At 50.3% G+C, this 18,910-nt stretch overlaps 2 protein-coding genes across 6 annotated transcripts in view; both read right to left on the bottom strand.

Annotated features, from left to right (window-relative positions):
• The window catches only part of TSPEAR (thrombospondin type laminin G domain and EAR repeats), a 60,076-nt gene that overhangs the window by 29,135 nt on the left and 12,031 nt on the right, over positions 1 to 18,910 (bottom strand). For all 5 annotated transcript variants that reach the window (XM_029215031.1, XM_029215034.1, XM_029215035.1 and 2 more), the window contains exon 2: positions 10,320 to 10,540. In XM_029215031.1, coding sequence (XP_029070864.1) covers positions 10,320 to 10,540 — 221 coding nt within the window. The remainder of the gene's footprint in view (positions 1 to 10,319; positions 10,541 to 18,910) is intronic.
• On the bottom strand, positions 1,421 to 4,249 carry LOC114890473 (keratin-associated protein 10-3-like). Its single transcript, XM_029213961.1, is given in 5 exon segments — positions 1,421 to 3,162; positions 3,165 to 3,277; positions 3,280 to 3,414; positions 3,417 to 3,635; positions 4,177 to 4,249. Coding segments are annotated over 5 exon segments (681 nt in total). The 3' UTR covers positions 1,421 to 3,021.

The following is an 18,910-nucleotide window of genomic DNA, read 5'->3' as shown; positions in this document are numbered from 1 at the left end:
GGTGCCTAGAACAATTCTTAGTATTGATACACAGAAGGGCCCATTTTTATGAAAGAATAACAGAGCATCTTACCACAAGTCATGTTCCTAAGTAAAACAAAAATGTCCACAAACAAATGGATCTAAAACTTTCTGAAAACCCGACATGTGGAAGCACAAGAAATGCAAAGTTTCATGTGTCAACTTGACCAGGTCGTGGTGCCCAGTTGTTTGGATAAACATGTCTGGATTTCATGACAAACTTATTTCTTAAGTGAGAGCAACATTGAAATCAGTGGACTCTGAGGAAAGCAGATTGCCCTCCAAAACATGGGTGGGCCTCACCCAATCAGTTGAAGGCCTTAAATATTTTTCTATTCCCACTTTGCTCTATACAGGTAGGAATGAATTATTATACAATTTTTCAAGGTCCTAAACAACTCAATCCATCAAAATTTACCTCAAAACTCATTTAATCAAAATAAAACTCATTTAAGTCATTTTTTTTTTCAAATTTACTTTTCAGAACAGTTGGTCACAATCCCTGAATACAAATGCCTTGATCATTTGGAATATGCTACAAAGGCCGGTGGATGAGCTACAGAAGGAACAATGGGAAAATCAAGAGTCTGGACTATCTCCTACTTGGATCAGCAGTGATGAATCAACAAATGATGACTGTATGCAAATGGAAGCAGGATTACTCTCAATTTGATCTTCAACTTGCTGGACATGCACAACTTATTCTCTTCTTTCAATATAACTGATACGATAAGAATACGGCTACATTAACTTACTAAAAGCAACAAGGTACAAAGATAAAGGTATTAATCTCTGGAAGTATTTTGAAAACACTGATAAACACTAAATATTTAATACTAAAACACTGCAGGATCCCCTCAACAATCCCTACCCATTTTCCCAACTTTTAAAAAATTTTTGCATTATTTATTATTGATTGTCGCCTCCCCCACCTAGAATGTAAACTCCGTTAGAGAAGAATTTTTCCTGTTGTGTTCAGCCTTCTATCCCCGGTGCCTGAAACAGTGCTTGGTACATAGAAGGTGCTCAATAAATATGTTAAATCAGGACTTCCCTGGTGGCACAGTGGTTAAGAATCCACCTGCCAATGCAGGGGACACGGGTTCAAGCCCTGGTCCAGGAAGATCCCACATGCCGCGGATCAACTAATCTGTGCACCACAACTACTGAGCCTGCGCTCTAGAGCCCGCGAGCCACAACTACTGAAGCCCATGCACCTAGAGCCCTTGCTCCGCAACAAGAGAAGCCACCGCAATGAGAAGCCCGCGCACTGCAAAGAAGAGTAGCCCCCGCTCGCTGCAACTAGAGAAAGCCCGGGCGCAGCAACAAAGACTCAGAGCAGCCAAAAATAAATAAATAAATTTATTTTTTAAAAATATGTTAAATCATTAAACAGGAATATTAAGTGGGCTTTTAAATTTTAACTAAGATTGAACAAAATGCCTAGACATCTCTTTTCCTTCCAAAAATCACTTTAGAAAAATATTGAACAAATAGTGAATCTATAAGCATTTTAAAAGCAGCTTTTAGTAACACGTATTGAAATGGTAACTTTTTGGATATATTGGGTTAAATAAAATATGTTAAATTAATTTCACCTGTTTCTTTTTTCACTTTTAAATGTAGCTGTTATAATAGTTTACATTTGAGGTCCCCACCCAAGGCCCTTCTCGCTGGGGAACACCCGTGTCCTCCAGGTGATTGCCTGCCCAGCACCGTCCCTGCAGGGCCAGGGTGACTCCCTCCTCCCTGTATTTCCCAAGAGGGCAACCTGCCTTAATATTTGAATTCCTGAGGGGATCAGCCAGTGAACACCTGCCACTTCCAAATATCCCTCCTCCCCCTTGGCTGTTGGTCCCTGTGATGGTGAGTTTCATGTGTCAACTTGACCAGGTCGTGGTGCCCAGTTGTTTGGATAAACATGTCTGGATTTCATGACAAACTTATTTCTTAGGTGAGAGCAACATTGAAATCAGTGGACTCTGAGGAAAGCAGATTGCCCTCCAAAACATGGGTGGGCCTCACCCAATCAGTTGAAGGCCTTAAGAAAAGACTGAGGTCCCCAGAGGAGGAAGAGACTCCACCAGCAGACCATCTCTACACTTGAGCTGCAACACCAGCTCTTCCCTGGGAAGCCCGCCCTGCAGACTTTGGACTTGCCGGTCTCCACAATCACGTGAGACAGCTCCTCAAAATAAACCTCTCTGCATATGTACACACACGTCTCATTGGTTGTTTCTCTGGAGAACCCTGACTAACACAGGCTCCGTCGTCACCGCACATGGCTCTCTCCCTCCTGGCCTCTTCACACAGACAGAAGCACTCACCCTCGTGCCCAGGGCACTGGAGAGCAGCTGGCCCCAGCCTGTCTGAAGCTGTTTCTGGAGTGGGCTTTATGCCTTCAAGGCAGATGCTTTATTAAACGGAGTGTCCCTTGTCTCTAGTAAAGCTCCAAGTCCCCAGTGTGTGAGACCCAGGGCCTGGTTACCTGCCCGCTGCCGTCCTTCACTGGTGGAGGCTGCAGGGGTCTCCAGATGAGCAGGAATCTCTGGGCTGGAGGCTGCAGGGGAACTGCTAGCGCAGGACGCCCAGGCAGAGTGCGGGAGGGCCTGTCTGGCCCTGCCCAATGGTCCTACTGCCCTGGACGCAGCTCAAGGCCACACTCCACATCAAAGCTCTTCCCTAGGGTTTGCACAGGTATGCACTCAGGGTCTCGGAGAGGGCCTGACAATGACTTTATTTGTTAACAGACTGGCCCCTCACATAGGGCAGAAGAAAACCCACGATCTGACAAGGATGGAGAGGAGGACGCTGCTGAGACTTAGGGTCTAGAGGAAGCCGGGAGCCAGTCCAGGGAGCCAGCTGGGCAGTGAGAACTCAGCCCAGGCTGTGGAAGTGGGTGGTTCTGGGGCAGAAGGAGATCCCAGACTGGGCTCAAGGCTGCAGAGATTTCAGATGGAATTCAGGGTTGGCCCTAGGAGTAGCTGGCAATGTGCCCAGTCAGCAGCAGACTGAGGTAGGGACGCAGCAGGCAGGGCGGGAGCAGGCGGGACGGCAGAGCAGGGATGTGGAGGAGGAGGGTCTGCGGCAGGATGAGGGGCAGGGGGTGGGCTGGCAGCACGAGGGGGCTGAGCAGGGGGGGCCTCACAGCACACGGGCTCGCAGCACGCAGGTGTGTAACAGACGGGCTTGCAGCAAACAGGTGTGCAGCAGACGGGCACACGGCAGGCCTGCTGGCAGGGGGAGCAGGTGCAGCGGGGGGCTGGCAGCTAGACTGCTGGTGGCACGAGGCCGTGCAGGGGCCGGTGCAGGCTGGTTGGCAGCAGGGGCTGGACACGCAGCTCACTGGGGTGCAGACGAGGGTCAGGCAGGGTGCCGGGGCGCAGCCGCTGGGGTAACGGCAGGGGGCTCGCAGCAGCTCTCTGGGCAGTCGTCCACCTGCCAGCAGGAGCCGGTGCAGGAGTCACAGGGACCAGGCAGGCAGAGCCGCTGCCGTAGCTCAGGGCGCTGGAGCAGACGGACAGGGTGGACGCGGCCGTGGTGGGGGCAGTGGCTGGAGGAGGGTGAGAGTGTGTGTGTGTGTGTGTGTGTGTGTGTGTGTGAGGTGCTCAGGGCTGCCCAGCTTTATAGCCGTCCTCTGTGTTGTGTGTTGGCACGGCAGCAGCTTGGTGAGGTCTTTCCTTCCTTGTTTAGTGTCCTGCTCTGTTTTGGCAGCACTGGTCACTGTCTGTAGATGCCTTTGGCTGGTGAGGCTCCTGAGTGGGGGTGGGGCTATCCTGACCTGTGTCTGTCTCCAGAGGATAGATGGTAGGAATCTTCTTGATGTTTTTGCAGGGACAGTAGCAGTCAGGTGACTCTCGTTAGTGACAGCCCTGTGCTCCACTGGGGGCAGGGGCTGCTCTTGTAAACAAAACTCCTGCTCCAAAGGAAGGGACAAGCAGGAACAATCCCAGAATCTGGGCTTTGAGGCGAGGGAAGTGTTTTCAGGTGTGGACAGGTCTGGCCACGCCCCACTGGCCTGGCCACAGGGTGGGATGCACTTGGTGAGCAGACGCTGCTGATCGTGGGGGGAGGTGAGGGGGCCTGTGTCCACTAGGAGTGAGCCCTGGGGCAGGTGTGAGGACAGGTGTCCTCCTGGGGCAGAGACTGGCTCACAGAGAGGGGCAGGGATGCAGACGCAGGCTAGCGCAGAGAGAATGACCGTGGGGGCAAATGCCTTTCGCTTCATTGCGGCTTGAACGTCTATAGAACCTCCCCTGATAGAGTCTTAATGCTCACACCTTCCTCCTATTCTACAATATCAGGGGGCTCTAGACAACATCAGGGGTTCCTACAGCCCCTGGGTGCAAATTAGGACAAGATCTCCTCCCTCAAGCACTCCCCCTCACAGGCAGAAGGATGTGGTGGCTGTGACCTGACCCTCTGTTGTCAGTTCCTGGAGTCTCTGTCATAATAAACGTTCAGTAGCAGAGCCTTGTTGCCCATGGAGCCTTGTCCACAGACATCTGCACAGTGTGTAGCAGCCCATGCCCCAGTGCTCGGTCTACACCTGGGACCTAGTGACATCTGGCCATGGTCCCTCGTGTCCTCACTCTTCAGCCACTGTAGTCTGCCAAGTCTCTGAGGGGCAAGGGCGGGGCCCTTGGTGATGTGCTCGGCTGCAGGCCTCTGCAGGAGTAGCCAGGGCTCCATCAGGGACTCGTTGGGGGTCAGTGGGCTTCAGGGTGAGGCTGATGGGTGGGGCTGGGGACTCTGCTGGAGGACCACGTGGCAGTCAGGCTGCAATGGAGAGATATTACCGCAACGAAATAATAGCTTAAAACTGTCAAAGTGAAAAACTCTAATCTACACATCCAGGAAGCTTGATGAACTTCAATCTTTTCAACACAAAAGATTCACAAACAGACATGTCATACTAAATATGCTAAAAGTCAAAGACAAGGAGGAAATCTCAAAAGCAGCAGGAGAAAAATGCTGAGTCACTCACAAGGGAAGCCCAGTAAGATTAATGGCTGACTTTCCATCAGAAACCGTGGAGACCAGAGGCAGTGGGACCGTGTACTCAAAATGCTCAAAGGAAAAACTGTCAATCAAGAATCCTATATGCAAAGAAAGCTATTTTTCAAAATGGAGGAAAAATATATTCTCAGATAAATAAAAACTGAGAGAATCTGATATTAGCAGACTCATCTCATTAGACATACTAAATGGAGTTCTTTAGGCTAAAAGCAAGTAACCCCAGACAGAAATTCCAACCCACAGGGGAAAAAAGATGCCAGTTAAGTTAATTATGTAATTAGAAAAGACAATACAAATGCATATTTTTTTCTTGTTTCTTCTCTTACTTGATTTAACACAATTTATAAAACAATATATATATAAAGCATATTGTATAAAACAATATGTATACAATGTATTTTGGGGCCTATAGTCTAGAAATGCAATATATTTGACAACATCAGCACAAAGGAGGTACATGGGAGCAAAACTGTACTGGGCAAAGGAAATTACAGCAGATGAGAACCCAGATCACAGGAAAAAGTGAAGAGAACCAGAAATGATAAAAAGGCTAGGATAACAAAAGCTTTGCGTTCCTTTCTTCTCTAAGCTTCTTAAAAGTATACTAAGGAATAATTATAACAATATATTCTTGGAATTTTAACATTTTAAGATGAAATATTATAACAGGAAGGACAAAAAAGACAGGAAGGAATAGAGTTACATATAAAAATGAGCAGTGTTTTTATATATAACTGGAATTGAGTTGGTATAAATTGGAAGTTGATTCTGATAAGTTAACATAAGTACATGATAGACCTTAGAGCAAAGGGAAACTTAAAAATATATGATGAAAAAATCATTAAAGAAATAAAATTGCTACATTGGAAAGTATTTACTAAAAGCAAAAGAAAGCAGTAGAAAAGGACTAAAGAAACACAATTACAAGAAAGACATGAGAAATAGGAAACAAAAAAGTGAAATAGCAGACATCAATCCAACCACAGTTGATGCTCATTATTGTTATAGAAAGTCACTGCGAACACTGGATTAGCAAGTACTCAACCATTGCTTCTAGGGGAAATAAAGATGTAGGTTCCTGTAAGCCTGTAGCCTCATTTTCATCAACTAATCAATACATAACCTTGTGTTATGTGTGTCTTGGAAAAATGCATTGAGTTTTCCTTTACTCTCATGAAGAATGCTTCTGACACCAGATGTGTGGGTCTTCACCCACCCCAACAAGTTCTCTGACACCATATGAGTGCCCTACAAGTCAGTTCAGTTCTGACCCTAACCAGAGTCAACACAGACCCCACACGTTAGGCTTCAGTTGCACAATACTGCCCCCAGCTTCAGATGCCAATTACAAGTAGCAGGCACCCGAGTGACCCACAACTTCTGTCTGACTTGGCTACAGATTGGAGGTTCCCATGACTCCTTGAATAAGTTGCTAGAGCAGAACCCAGAAAGACAGTTTACTTATTATTGCTGATTTTTTTTACAAAGGATATTTTAAAGGATGCAGACCAACAGCCACATGAAGATACATAGGGTGAGTTCTGGAAGGGTTCTGAGTGCAGGAGCTTCTGTTTCCATGGAGTTGGGGTGTATCACCCTCCCGGCATGTGGACGTGTTCAACAACCCAGGCATTCTCCAAGCCCTGTACTTTGGGGATTTTTATGGAGGCTTCATCTTGTAGGCATTGATTAACTCAATTTCTAGCCCCTCTCCCCTTTCTGGAGAATAGGAGGTGGGGCTGAAAGTACCAAGCTACTAATCAAGGCTTGGTCTTTCTGGTGAGCCTCTCCCATCCAGTAGCCCACCAAGAGTTGCCTTATTAGAATAAAAGACAACTCCTATCCCAGGAAATTCCAAGGGATTAGGAGATCTGTGTCAGAAACCAGGGTCAAATACCAAATATTAGCCAGGGTTAGATAGATAGATAGATTTAGATAGATATGGTATTATTTCACAATGTATGTTTAATATTTATTGTTGATTCATTAGCACTGAACTCACTTCCAACAGCAGCATAATTCATGCCTGAATGGCACTTATCTGATGCACGTATTTTCTTCCTAATGCACATCACAGCCTTCTTGCACTTAGGAACACTAGACAGCACTTCAGCAGTATGTTTGGGAGCCATTTCAAGCAGCAAGGTCACCAGTGAAAAGCACAAAAATGTGAAGAACGTAGCTCTAAATGACAGCAAAAGGGCACTTGTTTACAGTATGAGCTGAAGCAAGAAGGCAGAGCATTGCCTTGTCATCCTCAGCTGGGAACATGCATGTTGTTCCCATGACATCAAATGTTTTGCAGCTCTATGCATGTCCATGAATGACTTTGGAAGTGCCAAAAGTATTGATTTGGGGGTTACAAATCAATTTTAGAAAGCAGGTGAATTTGCAAATACAAAATCTGTGAATAATGAGGATCAACTATATATCAGTAATAACATAAATGCAAATAATGCAATCAAAAGGCAGAGATTGTTAGACTGCATAAACAAACATGATTCAACTATATGCTCTCTGCATGAGACATACTTTAGATTCAAAGATAGAAATAGATTGACAGTAAAAGGATAGAAAAAGATATACAAACAGAAACCACAAGGAAATATTAATATTTTACTAATATCAGATAAATAGACCTTAAACAAAAATTGTAACTAGAGACAGGCATTTTATAATAATAAAAAGTCAATCCATCAGGAATATATAACAATTATAAACATACATGCAAATAATAACAGAGCTTCAAAATACATAAAGTTAAAACTGACAGAAACGAAGGGAAAAATAGACAATTCAACAATATTAGTTGAAAACTGTAAAATACCAATTTCAACAATGCATAGAACAACTAGAGAGAAGATCAAAATGGAAACATCAGACTTGGACAGCACAATAAGCCAACAAGACCTAACAGACATCTGTAGAACGCCCTACCCAACAGCAGCAGAATATACATTCTACAGAAACACACATGGAACATTCTCTAGGGGAGAACATATGCTAGGACAGACAACAAACCTCAATAAGTTAAAAAGGACAGAAATAACACAAAGTATGTTTTCTGACCACAATGGAGTGAAATTAGAAATTAATAATTGAAAAAAGTGGGACGTTCATGAATATGTGGAAACTAAACAATACACACCTAAATAACCAAAGGGTCAAAGAAGAAACCAAAAAGGAAATAATAAAATACTTTAAGATGAGTGAAAACAAAGATCAAAATACCAAAACTTATGGGATGCAGCTAAAGCACTTCTTAGAGGGAAATTTATAGCTGTAAGTACCTATATTAAGAAAGAAGAAAGATCTCAAATCAAACCTAACCTTCCACTTTAATTAATGGATCAAAGACCTAAATATAAGAGCTAATTCTATAAAGCTCTTGGAAGAAAACTTTGGGATAAATCTTTATGACCTCAGATTTGGCATTGGATTCTAAGATATGGCACTAAAAGTATAAGCAAGAAAAGAAAACATAGGTAAATATGACTTCATCAAAATTAAAAAGTTTTGTGCTTCAAAGGACACCATCAAGAAAGTGAAAAGACAACCCATATAATGGGAGAAAATATTTGAAAATCCTATATATGATAGGGCACTTATATCTAGAATACATAAGGAACTCATAACACAACAATTAAAAAGGCAAATAATCCAATTAAAAACTAGGCAGAGGACTTGATTAGACATTTCTCCAAAGAAGAGACATAAGTGACCAATACACACCATCATTATTCATCAGGGAAATGCAAATCAAAGCCACAATGAAATACTGCTTCAGGCCCACATGGGTCGCTAGAATCGAGAAGTCAGATAATAACAAGTGTTGGTGAGGCTGTGGAGAAGTTGCAACCCTCATCCAGTGCTGGTGGGAATATCGGATGGTGTAGCTACCTTGGGGAAACAGTCTGGCAGTTTCTAAAACGTTAATCATAAAGTTACCCTAAAACTCAGCAATTCCACTCCTAAGTATATACCCAAGGGAAATGAAAACACATGCCCCTGCAAAAATGTGTACGTGAATGTTTATAGCAGCATTATTCATAATAACCAAAAGGCAGAAACAAGCCAAATGTCCATCAACGATGAATGGGGTGATCAAAATGCGCTATATACACACAGTAAAATATGACGTGGCCATGAAAAGGAATGAAGCGCTGATACACGCTACATCACGGGTGAACCTTGAACACGTACTACGTAAGCTAGTTACAAAGATCATATATTACAGTATATGATTCCGTTTATATGAAATGTCCACAGTAGGCAAACCCGCAGATCCAGAAAGTCAACGAGTTGCTGCTCAGTGCTGGGGGTAGGGAGTGGGGTCGTGTGGGGGGAGCCAGAGGGCTTCTCTCCGAGGTGATGAGCATGAGTTACAACGTGCTGTGGTGAGGGCTGCACTGAGCCGCTGACCGCACCGGGCACCACTGAATTGCGCACCTCAAACGTGTGAATCATATCTCAAAGAGCCTGTTAGAAAGTTCCTGAGCATGACAGTAAATAAAGAGATGGAGCTGACGGCGAGCCAGTCCCCCGGGGGACCCACAGGTTGGAGGCTTGTTCAAGAAAGCAGCTGACAAGCCAGACTTTCACCTGAGAACTGGAATTCACATTAAAAACAAGAGGAAAATGGAACTCACAGAACTGAAAATGCAATGGCTGCAGCTGAAAGCCCAGCAGCTGTGGGTTTGAGAGCAGATTCTACAGAACGACGAGCCCCCGGGGGGTATCAGGATGGAATCACAGTCGACAGAAAACCAGCTGGGAGAACCTTGGCTGTGAGAGAATCGGGGATGCTGACTCGGAATGGGAAGGATTGGTCACACGCCCAGGAAGTGCCTTGTCCTGGACCCTGGGGAAACCTCCAGGGGCGCTTCCACCCTAGCCGGGGACGGTGGGAATGTTAGCTGGATCTGCGGAGGATGGGACTGCAAGTCACAGGTAAACAGACCCCAGAAGAGTATGTTTTTGTTATTTTGTTTACATTTCCTGCTAAAGGATGTCAAACTAAAAACTCCGAGCCTTATCCCTAGCCGTTGACAGCTTAGCACGCCAGAAAATTATAATTGCTGTACAGACTCCTAACAAATGGTCACACAGGCTCTGCCTGCATACTCACAGTGATGGGGACCTCACTACCTATTACGGCCGGCCACTCTTGACCTCTTGACCGGATCAGTCGTGCCCTTCGCACGCTCTGGCATTGAGAACGTGCAAAGGTACGGGAAGGGGGGGGTCATTCTGCAGGAAGAGTGGGAAGTGTCACTGACCTTAGGGGGGAGACTGGGAACTTTCAAGGTTACGACGATGGAAAATTCTTCCGGGAAGAGGTCGCATCTGAAGAAAATCCTTGACGCAGGAAAGCTCAGGTCGTGGGGGGCAGCGGCTGAGAGCTGAAGTCCTCGTGCACCTTGGACCTGTGTCACCGTGACCCCGACCGCAGTGCCATCAGGAGGGACCGCCTCTGCCAGGATGTCCAGGGGCCGCAGGTCTGTGTCAAGGAAATCACACGTGGGTTATGCCAGGGCGTTTACGGGGGCGCCCAGGTGTGGGTGTCCGGGCTCTGGTCTCAGTGTCCTACAGGGTCCTCGAAAGAGCCCTGTGAGCAGGGCGTCACGATTATCCCGTGTGGACTGAGAATGTCTCCTGACACATCAGAAAACAAAGGATGTTTCAGCCATCGAGCCAGCACATTACAGCCACCCCCGACATGCACCCTGAGGAGGCTCAGGACGGGAAAACACGGGATGCTGGCCCCAGGTAGCTGAGGTGCACATCAAAGGAATGATTTCAGGGCTTCCCTGGTGGCGCCGTGGTTGAGAGTCCGCCTGCCGATGCAGGAGACGCCGGCTCGTGCCCCGGTCCGGGAAGATCCCACATTCCGTGGGGCGGCTGGGCTCATGAGCCATGGCCGCTGAGCCTGCGCGTCCGGAGCCTGTGCTCCGCAACGGGAGAGGCCACAACAGTGAGAGGCCCACGTACCGCAAAAAAAAAAAAAAAAAAGGAATGATTTCAGTGAGCCCGGACTCTTGCATCTTCCCATACACAGAAACGCACTGAATCCCTTAACTTGAGGTGTCTGGTTTTCTTTAATTAACAGCATTCTTTTGATGGTCTGACTACCTGGTTTTCTTACAAAACTCCTCTGTATCCTGGCTCCGCCCTGACCTCGGAGCCGTCCCTCAGAGCCATCTGAGATGCTGTGTCCTGGTTAAGTCCTCAGTTTTGTCCGCCGAATAAACCACACTCTTAACTTTTAGGTTGTGCATTTTTTTTCAGTCGACGCCCGTCTATCCAGTGAGAAAGCGGAGGCACCAAGGGTTCACGGCCACCCGGGTCTACCGTGACCTCTCCTTCCCACCCTTCCACCCCGTCCCCCTGGGTTTTGCTGCCATTTTCAAGTCAACCACCAGGCGCTGTGCTGGGTGTGCTGGGGCACAAGGAAGCCCCCACCCGGCCCCGGGGAGCCCGTGGTCCCTGGGAGACAGGCTCGCGCACGGGAAGCCTCCAGGGTCTGAGACAAGGCAGGCACGGCATCCCCGAGCCCCCAGCTCAGCCGTCTGTGACACGGTCCCAGTGGTGCCATAGGAGGGCAGGGCCCCGGACAGGACCTGGACGCCGCCCTGGCCTGGGCACTGCATTCCCCACACGTTGTAGAGGAGCAGACAGGCTCCTCTCCGCAGTTCAAGGTCATCAGAAACAAAACTCACCTGAGCCCAGATGATAGGAAAGGAGAGCGGGGAGCGCAGGGAGCACCTGTGACTAGAGGTGGGGTTCCAGACGGCCCACCAGGCCCCGCAGTGGAGGGAAGTGCTGGCTCGGAGCAGAGCCCATGGCTGCCCCTTGGACCCTTCCAGACTCGGCCAGCATGTGTCAGGCCGTGGCCTGGGACAAATGACAGGCACATGCGAATGAAACAGCCGTTCCCCAGAGCTGTCTCCCTCGGGGGCTGGCGGTCCTGCTAAGGGGTCTGAGCCTGACACAGGGGTGCTGGCCCTGGAGCCAGAGGTCAGTGCACCACGGGGATCAGTCAGCAAGTCAGCGGGGCTGCGGCCATGAGAGCAGAGGACGCCCCCTCTGCGCTCCCCCCGCGCTCGGGCCTGGCCCCCACCCTCGATGGGGCTGCCCCTTCCCCCGTCCAGGGACTCACAGCGGCCAGAGGGCGACCAGCGTGGCACCAAGGGGAGAGTGTGGGGGGAGCAGGGGGCGTTACAGACGGGGCAGATGAAGTGGAAGACAGGAGCTCATTTTCTCCATTAAGTCAAGGGAATTTAGGGAACAAGAGGTCTCTCCGAACCAGTTCAGAGGAAAGACACCGAGCTCAAAGAAGAGAGGAGGAGAAAGCAATTCAAAGTGAGAGCGTGAAACCTGGAAGGAGAGGTCAGTGATGAGAGGGGCCAGAGCAACACACTGCGGGCGAAAGGGCGAGAGGACAGGGGACTCGTATCCAGGACACCGGGGATTCTTACCAACACGGGAAAGAGGATGCGCTGTGCAAGCAAGGAACTCGGCTCCTGAACCCAGACCACACTCGCTGCCCCGCCCCAGCGCTCAACATGGTACAGAGTTTGGGGCCATCAAGTGGGGCACAGCCAGGGACGCTGATGTCCTCCTGCAAAGGGGCATCCTCAAGTGCCTGGAGGCACCCATGGGGTGTGGACACGCCCGAGGGTGCGGGGACCAAGGGCAGGCTGGACGGCGGTGGGCGGCCCGGCTGTGTGCAGACCTGGACTCCGGCCCGAGGCTCATGCCAGCCTGGGGGGGACAGCGAGACTGAGGGATGTGGCGGCCTGAGCAGCGTCTGGGAGGATGGGCGTGTGAGGCCCTCTGGGGGATATGGTGAGGGAGGGTCGGCAGCTGCTCTGTGACGGGAGGGCAGGGCATTGTTGTCATTTACGCCACTGAACGCGAGAAGCGGCCTGGGAGGAAAGAGCATCGTTCCTGGGAAAGCACCTGTGTGTAAACTAAGACGCTCACAGCTCGACGCTCTGATGTACTCCAACGTCAAGGGCGACGGTCACCCCGAGGCTGCTGTGTGTGTCGGGGACGGGGTCCCAGAGAGACGCCAGGGAGGAGTCTGGCATCTCAGGGGTGGAGGGGTGTCCGTGTCCTGGGGGACGGACCCTGACCCCAGCCTCGGGCTGCCCAGGCCGGGGGTCAGATTCCACATCTTGTGTGGTTGTGCCTGGCTGGGGTCCCTGGGGAGCACGGGGCTCTAAGTAAACACTGTGCATGCTAAATTCACCCACAAACTGAGAGACACAGGGTACGTGGGCCCTGTCTGGCAGTGGCCTGCCGCCGTGGTTTTAGCTGTGGCCCCACCAGCGTCCGGCCCCTCCTTCAGGAAACGTGGGCCCTCCACCAGGCAGGCCGCTCGGCTTCCAGGATATGCCTCAGCCCGGCCAAGCCCCAGGCACCGGCAACTGGGGGGACCCGAACTCGGCTAATCTCAGTGCGAGTCTGTCCCTCCATTGTTTAACTGAAACAGCCTCTTCCTGGTCCCCCCCTCCGCCCCCCAGAACCCATGCAGGCCCGAGCGGCCTGTGGCCTGGCAGGTACTCATCCACACGGGCCCTCTCCACCTGAGCCTGGTCCACACACCCACACACCTGCCGAGGGTTCTCCAGGTTAACAGAGACAGTGCGTTCATGCCTTCCCGGGAAAGCCCCGCTGGATGCAGGAATGAGTGAGTGACCGAGTTCACAAAGGTCAGTGCCACCTCGGGACATCCAGCTGCCTAAGTGATAGAGTCCAGCAAGTTAACCGATGGGACATGTACACTGGCACCTGCTGGACTCATGCTGACGGGCTGGACAGACAGACAATGGCCGAGCCGTAGACGCCTGGCCACAGAAGCCTGACCTACAACCTTGGCAGCTGCTGCCCGGAATGGCCAGAATGTGGCCGGTGACCAGCAGCTTCCCTAACTTTTGTCCCCACGTCCAGTTCAGGGCCCCACGGAGAAAACCGGATCTGCTCCCCAACGAGGCACATGGGGTGCAGCTGCTGGTCCAGGTCCAGCCCCAGCTTCCCTCGCCGACGGCCTCCATCAGGCCGCACCCGGGGCCTTCCTCTCTCCGCTCTAAGCTGTGCCTGCCTGAGCCCCTGCCAAGCCCAGGTGGCGCTGGTGGGCCCCTGCCAGAGCCGGCGGGATAAACAGCCGGGCTTGGCCTCATTTGCATGGTCTTTGTCTGTTCCACAAAGGCTTCTTGAAATGCCAGTTTCCAAAATAAATAGTCGTTGCCCTGTGGTGCCTATAATTTAGCAGAGAGACTGTGGCGGCCACAGAGAGATGAACTCAAAGCTGGCTACCAGTAGGGCCCTGACCTAGACCTCAGCATCGTAAGATCTGGCCCACGACTGACTCGCTGCACCTCTCCGAGCCTCAGTTTCCTCATCTGTAAAATGGGAGGGTGGCGACTGTCCGTGTCAGGGGCTCAGCTGAGCTGGAGAAAGAGCTGAGCCACCAGGTGTCGTAGGAGCCGACCACAGCAACAGGCAAAGTGGGAGGAGAGTGAAGACTTTAACCCTGTACTGCGACAGTGTCGGCAAGACCCCCCACCCCCCGGAAGGGCACCAACGGGTGTGCCAGGGAGCCCAGGACAAAAGCCACCTGCAGTCTGATGAACCCTGGGGCCAGGGAGGGAGCGGGAGGAAGGGCCACGAGTGGGAAAGCACTGGGGCGTGGGCCAGAGTGGGGAAAGTGTCTTCACAGGAGGCCTGAAAGGAGGCCGGGGGTGCAGATGTGAGTGTGGCCGTGGCCATGGTCGTGGCCGGTGAGGCCAGCTCCCCCAAGGACGGAAGTGCCCTGGCTGTGCCCCAAGTCTGGGGGGAGTGGGCAGCGTCCTTGTGAGGCCTGTGGTTGGCCTGCGAGATCTCTCAAAGCAGTTCTGGCCAGAAGCCAGGCTCCTCGTGCCCTGGAAAAGTCCCCTGGGGAGGCCCCCGTGCTGGGGCCGTGAAGACCGGGGTTATTTGATGGAGGGGCAACTGCCTTATGCTGGATGCACAGGTATGAGCCACAGGCCTGCAGCCAGGTGGACACCCGGCCAGCTTCAGACAGTCTCTGAGATGGGCCCCTCCACTGGGGGTGGGGAGGGAGGGAAACAAGATGACCAATAAGATCCTCTTTCCTCTGTGGATTTCGTTGAGTTCAGTGGGTGCCCAGGGACCAGGACAATTCATTTCCAAGAATTTAGGCGAGGCTACTATTAGGTGTACCCTGCGGGGCAGTGGGACCGATGACACTGCCATAGTGAGAGAAGAGTCCAGTTTGGGCCCAAGAAGAGGCAGATGGACCAGTGATGGGGAGGTCCAAGGGCTCAGAGACCCATGCAAGCGGGGATGACACGCGGTCCGGGCTCCACGCAGGTCCGTGGAGGGTGGACCGATCAATGGGTGGTGGTGGGAAAGCTGGGCTTCGGTGGGGAGAGAAGCCAGGCCCAATTCCTCCCTGCACAGGACACAGGTCATCAACTCCAGGTGGGGTGGAAAGTGGGACTTCCATGTCAGAGGGGGAGGTTGGGGGCTCTCTTTGCGACCTGGGGTTAAGGAGGATTTCTCAACACTGCACACAAACCATCAGAAAGAAGCTGGTCCGTCTGCTCACATCAAAACAAGGATTTCCGCTCAATAAAGGACACCACGGGCCATGCTGTTGTCACAGGACAGAGCAGGAAGGGGGTTTGCCGTTCTTAAAACTGGCAAGGGGTGAACACACAGAAGGAACAAGGCACCCAGGACACCAGCAAGGAAAACATAAGAACAATCCTTACCCCAAAGGCAGGCGACCTAAGAAAGAAACAACTCAAATATGATGAAAGCTAAGTCAATACAGTCAGTGTAAATTAAACAGAGACAAGGTATCACTTTTCTCCTATTACACTGGTTAAAAAAGGAAACAGGAAAAAATATAAAGATGGAGCACAGAAGCAACCTAAATGTCCATCGGCAGGTGAATGGATAAAAAAGCTGTGGTACGAAAAAATATACACGATGGAATACTACTCGGCCATAAAAAAGGATGAAATAATGCCATTGCAGCAACATGGATGGACCTAGAGATTATTATCCTAAGTGAAGTCAGTCACACAGAGAAAGACAAACACCATGTGATATCACTTATATGTGGAATCTAAAATATGACACAAATGAACTTATGTACAAAACAGAAACAGACTCAGACACAGAGAACAGACTTGTGGTTGCCAAGGGGGAGGGGGTGGGGGAGGGAGGGATTGGCAGTTTGGGGTCAGCAGATGCCAACTAGTATATATAGAATGGATAAACACCAAGGTCCTACTGTAGAGCACAGGGAACTATATCCTATATCCTGTGATAAACTGTAATGGAGAAGAATATGAAGAAGAATATATATATGTATATAACCGACTCACTTTGCTGTACAGCAGAAATTAACACATTGTAAATCAACTAGACTCCAATTAAAAGAAAAGATGGAGCACAAAGGGGCAATTGGCCCGTCCCTGTTGTGTGTTTAAATCTGCTTTTCTTCACTTGTTTTAAAGGACGTCAAGGAATGTGGAGTGAGGCAGGGCTGCTGGGCTTCGAACGGGACCTGGGCTCTCTAGGCTGGAGCGTGAGATGTCCCTGGGATATCCAGAGCCTAGAAAGCCAAAGGCCACATAGTGACCAGGCCATGGAAGCTACAGGGGAGGCATCGAAAGAGCAGGACACCGGCAATGAGCAGTAGATGTAACAGAGCCCCCTGGGCGGGCTCAGGCTGCACACATATCCACGCTTTAAAATCCACACACGTCCCCTCCCTCAATCATCCTCCAGAGTCTGTGTTAGCCCCTGGGAATGCCTGACGTTGTCCAGTGGGCCAAGCAGAGTGTAGAGCGATGGCCACTGCCTCTGCACTCAGCTCCCCCAGAACCCGCTGTTTCACACAGCAGCCTCTGTGCTGACCTCTCGGAGGCTGGTCCCCCCTTTCCTGGGGGGCTGTGGGAGGGGTTGGGGATATTGCCAGGCAGACAGGAGCTGCTCCCTGAATGGGATTGCCTCACAGGGACTGGGAGAGGGACTGCCCACCCCTCATGGTGCGGTCAGCCCTGCGCCGGGCCACTTTGTGGGTCAGTTTGTAACTTCCCCCCTGAATTTGCGAGAGCATCTGTGTCTGCCTGCAAGAGGGCAGCTGCCAGGGCTGCCAAGTAGGTCTCCTGAGTAAGATCCACGCGGCTGGTAAACAGCTGATGTGAATTCACTTCACATAAACAGGCAACAGTGCGTCCGGGACGCCTTAGTCAGCTGACGCAGAGAAGTCCGCACGCGGAGCAGAACCAGTCCATCTCCCGGCCCAAGCTTGCCAGCTCCAAACCCGAACCTTCCTCAAATGTTCTCCATTGGGTCCAGCAACCGCATGGCCTCACCAGGCACATGGACATTCAGTAGGCAAAGATAGCGCGCACGCCACACAGGCGGCAGGGCTGGCACGGGGACGAGGGGGTTTGGACGGGATGCTCATCTGCCCGCAGGGTCCCGCCCACAGAGGCATCTCCACTGATCTGAAGAGCCTCCTCCCCCGCCCACAGAGGCATCTCCACTGATCTGAAGAGCCTCCTCCCCGTCTTCTCCTGATCTGAAGAGCCTCCTCCCCGTCTTCTCCTACCAGGAGCCGAGGTGGGCGAGGCGAGGATGAAGGGGCAGCCCCGACTTCAGAGACCTTTGCAATAAAAACAATGCTCACTCCCGCTGGGCGCGATCATTCTCTGATCCAGCCAGCTTTCCGTGTTCCCTTATCGCACGTCCTCCAGGTGAGTGAAAACGTGAATAGCGATGAATCCGGTTGCAGTGGCCTCGGGCTGCAGAAAGTGGAAGTCCAAACACTCAGCACCCGGAGGCTCAGCTGCCCCCAAATCCTGTTGCGCGTGAGTCCCCCTGATTCTACTGTCCTTAAAACTTGTGCGTGAATCAGCAATTATGGGGTCAGAGTGAAACGGGAGGTCAGCTCATTCAGAGCCTCCGATCATAGACCAGGATGGTCCGCACGGGAAGGATGTGTGGGTGCAGCTGAAGAAGAGGAAGGCGTGTGGTCCTAAGTGCTTCCATGAGAAAAGAAAAAAGGTACCGAACCGACCATCGAGGCTTCCACTGAAGAAACTTGAACAAGAAGAGCAAGTGGAACCCCCAGTGAGGAGAAGGGAGTAGAAGGGCAGAAATCAATGTGATTGAAACAAAAGAAAAATTCATTGCAACCAAAGCTGGTTCTTCAAGAAGATCAATAAAATTGATAAACTTCTAGCCAGACTGACAGGGAAAAACAAGAAGGAACAATGTATCAGTGTCAAGAACAAAAAATGAGATATCACTAAACATTTTTCAAAAATTAAAAGGAAGCAGAAATAGACTCAGGGACATAGAGAACAGACTTGTGGTTGCCAAAGGGGGGTGGGCAGGGTAGGGATGGAGTGGGAGTTTGGGATTAGCAGATGCAAACTGTTATATACAGGATGGATAAACAACAAGGTCCTACTATATAGCACAGGGAACTATATTCAATATCCTGTGATAAACCGTAATGGAAAAGAATATGAAAAAGAAGGTATGTACATGTGTAACTGAATCACTTTGCTGTGCAGCAGAAATTAACACAACATTGTAAATCAACTATACTTCAATAAAATCAATTTTTAAAAAAGAAATTAAAAGGATAATGAGGAGACTCTACAAACAACATTAGGCCTATATATTCAAAACCTTAGATGAAATGGACCAACTCCTTGATAGGCACAAACTGTAACCAAGCAGGACCCTGTGGGGCCTTCCCGGGACAGAGCGCCCCCATGTCCTCCACCTGCCTCTCGTTGGTAGAAAAACTTTAGCCTCCTAGGCCTTCCCTGAG

The sequence above is a fragment of the Monodon monoceros genome, unplaced genomic scaffold (assembly GCF_005190385.1).
Source record: "Monodon monoceros isolate NGI ecotype Baffin Bay Population unplaced genomic scaffold, NGI_Narwhal_1 Super_Scaffold_11, whole genome shotgun sequence".
Classification (NCBI taxonomy): Eukaryota; Metazoa; Chordata; class Mammalia; order Artiodactyla; family Monodontidae; genus Monodon; species Monodon monoceros.
The sequence above is the reverse complement of the archived record's forward strand: the minus strand, read 5'-3'. Positions and strand labels throughout refer to the sequence as shown.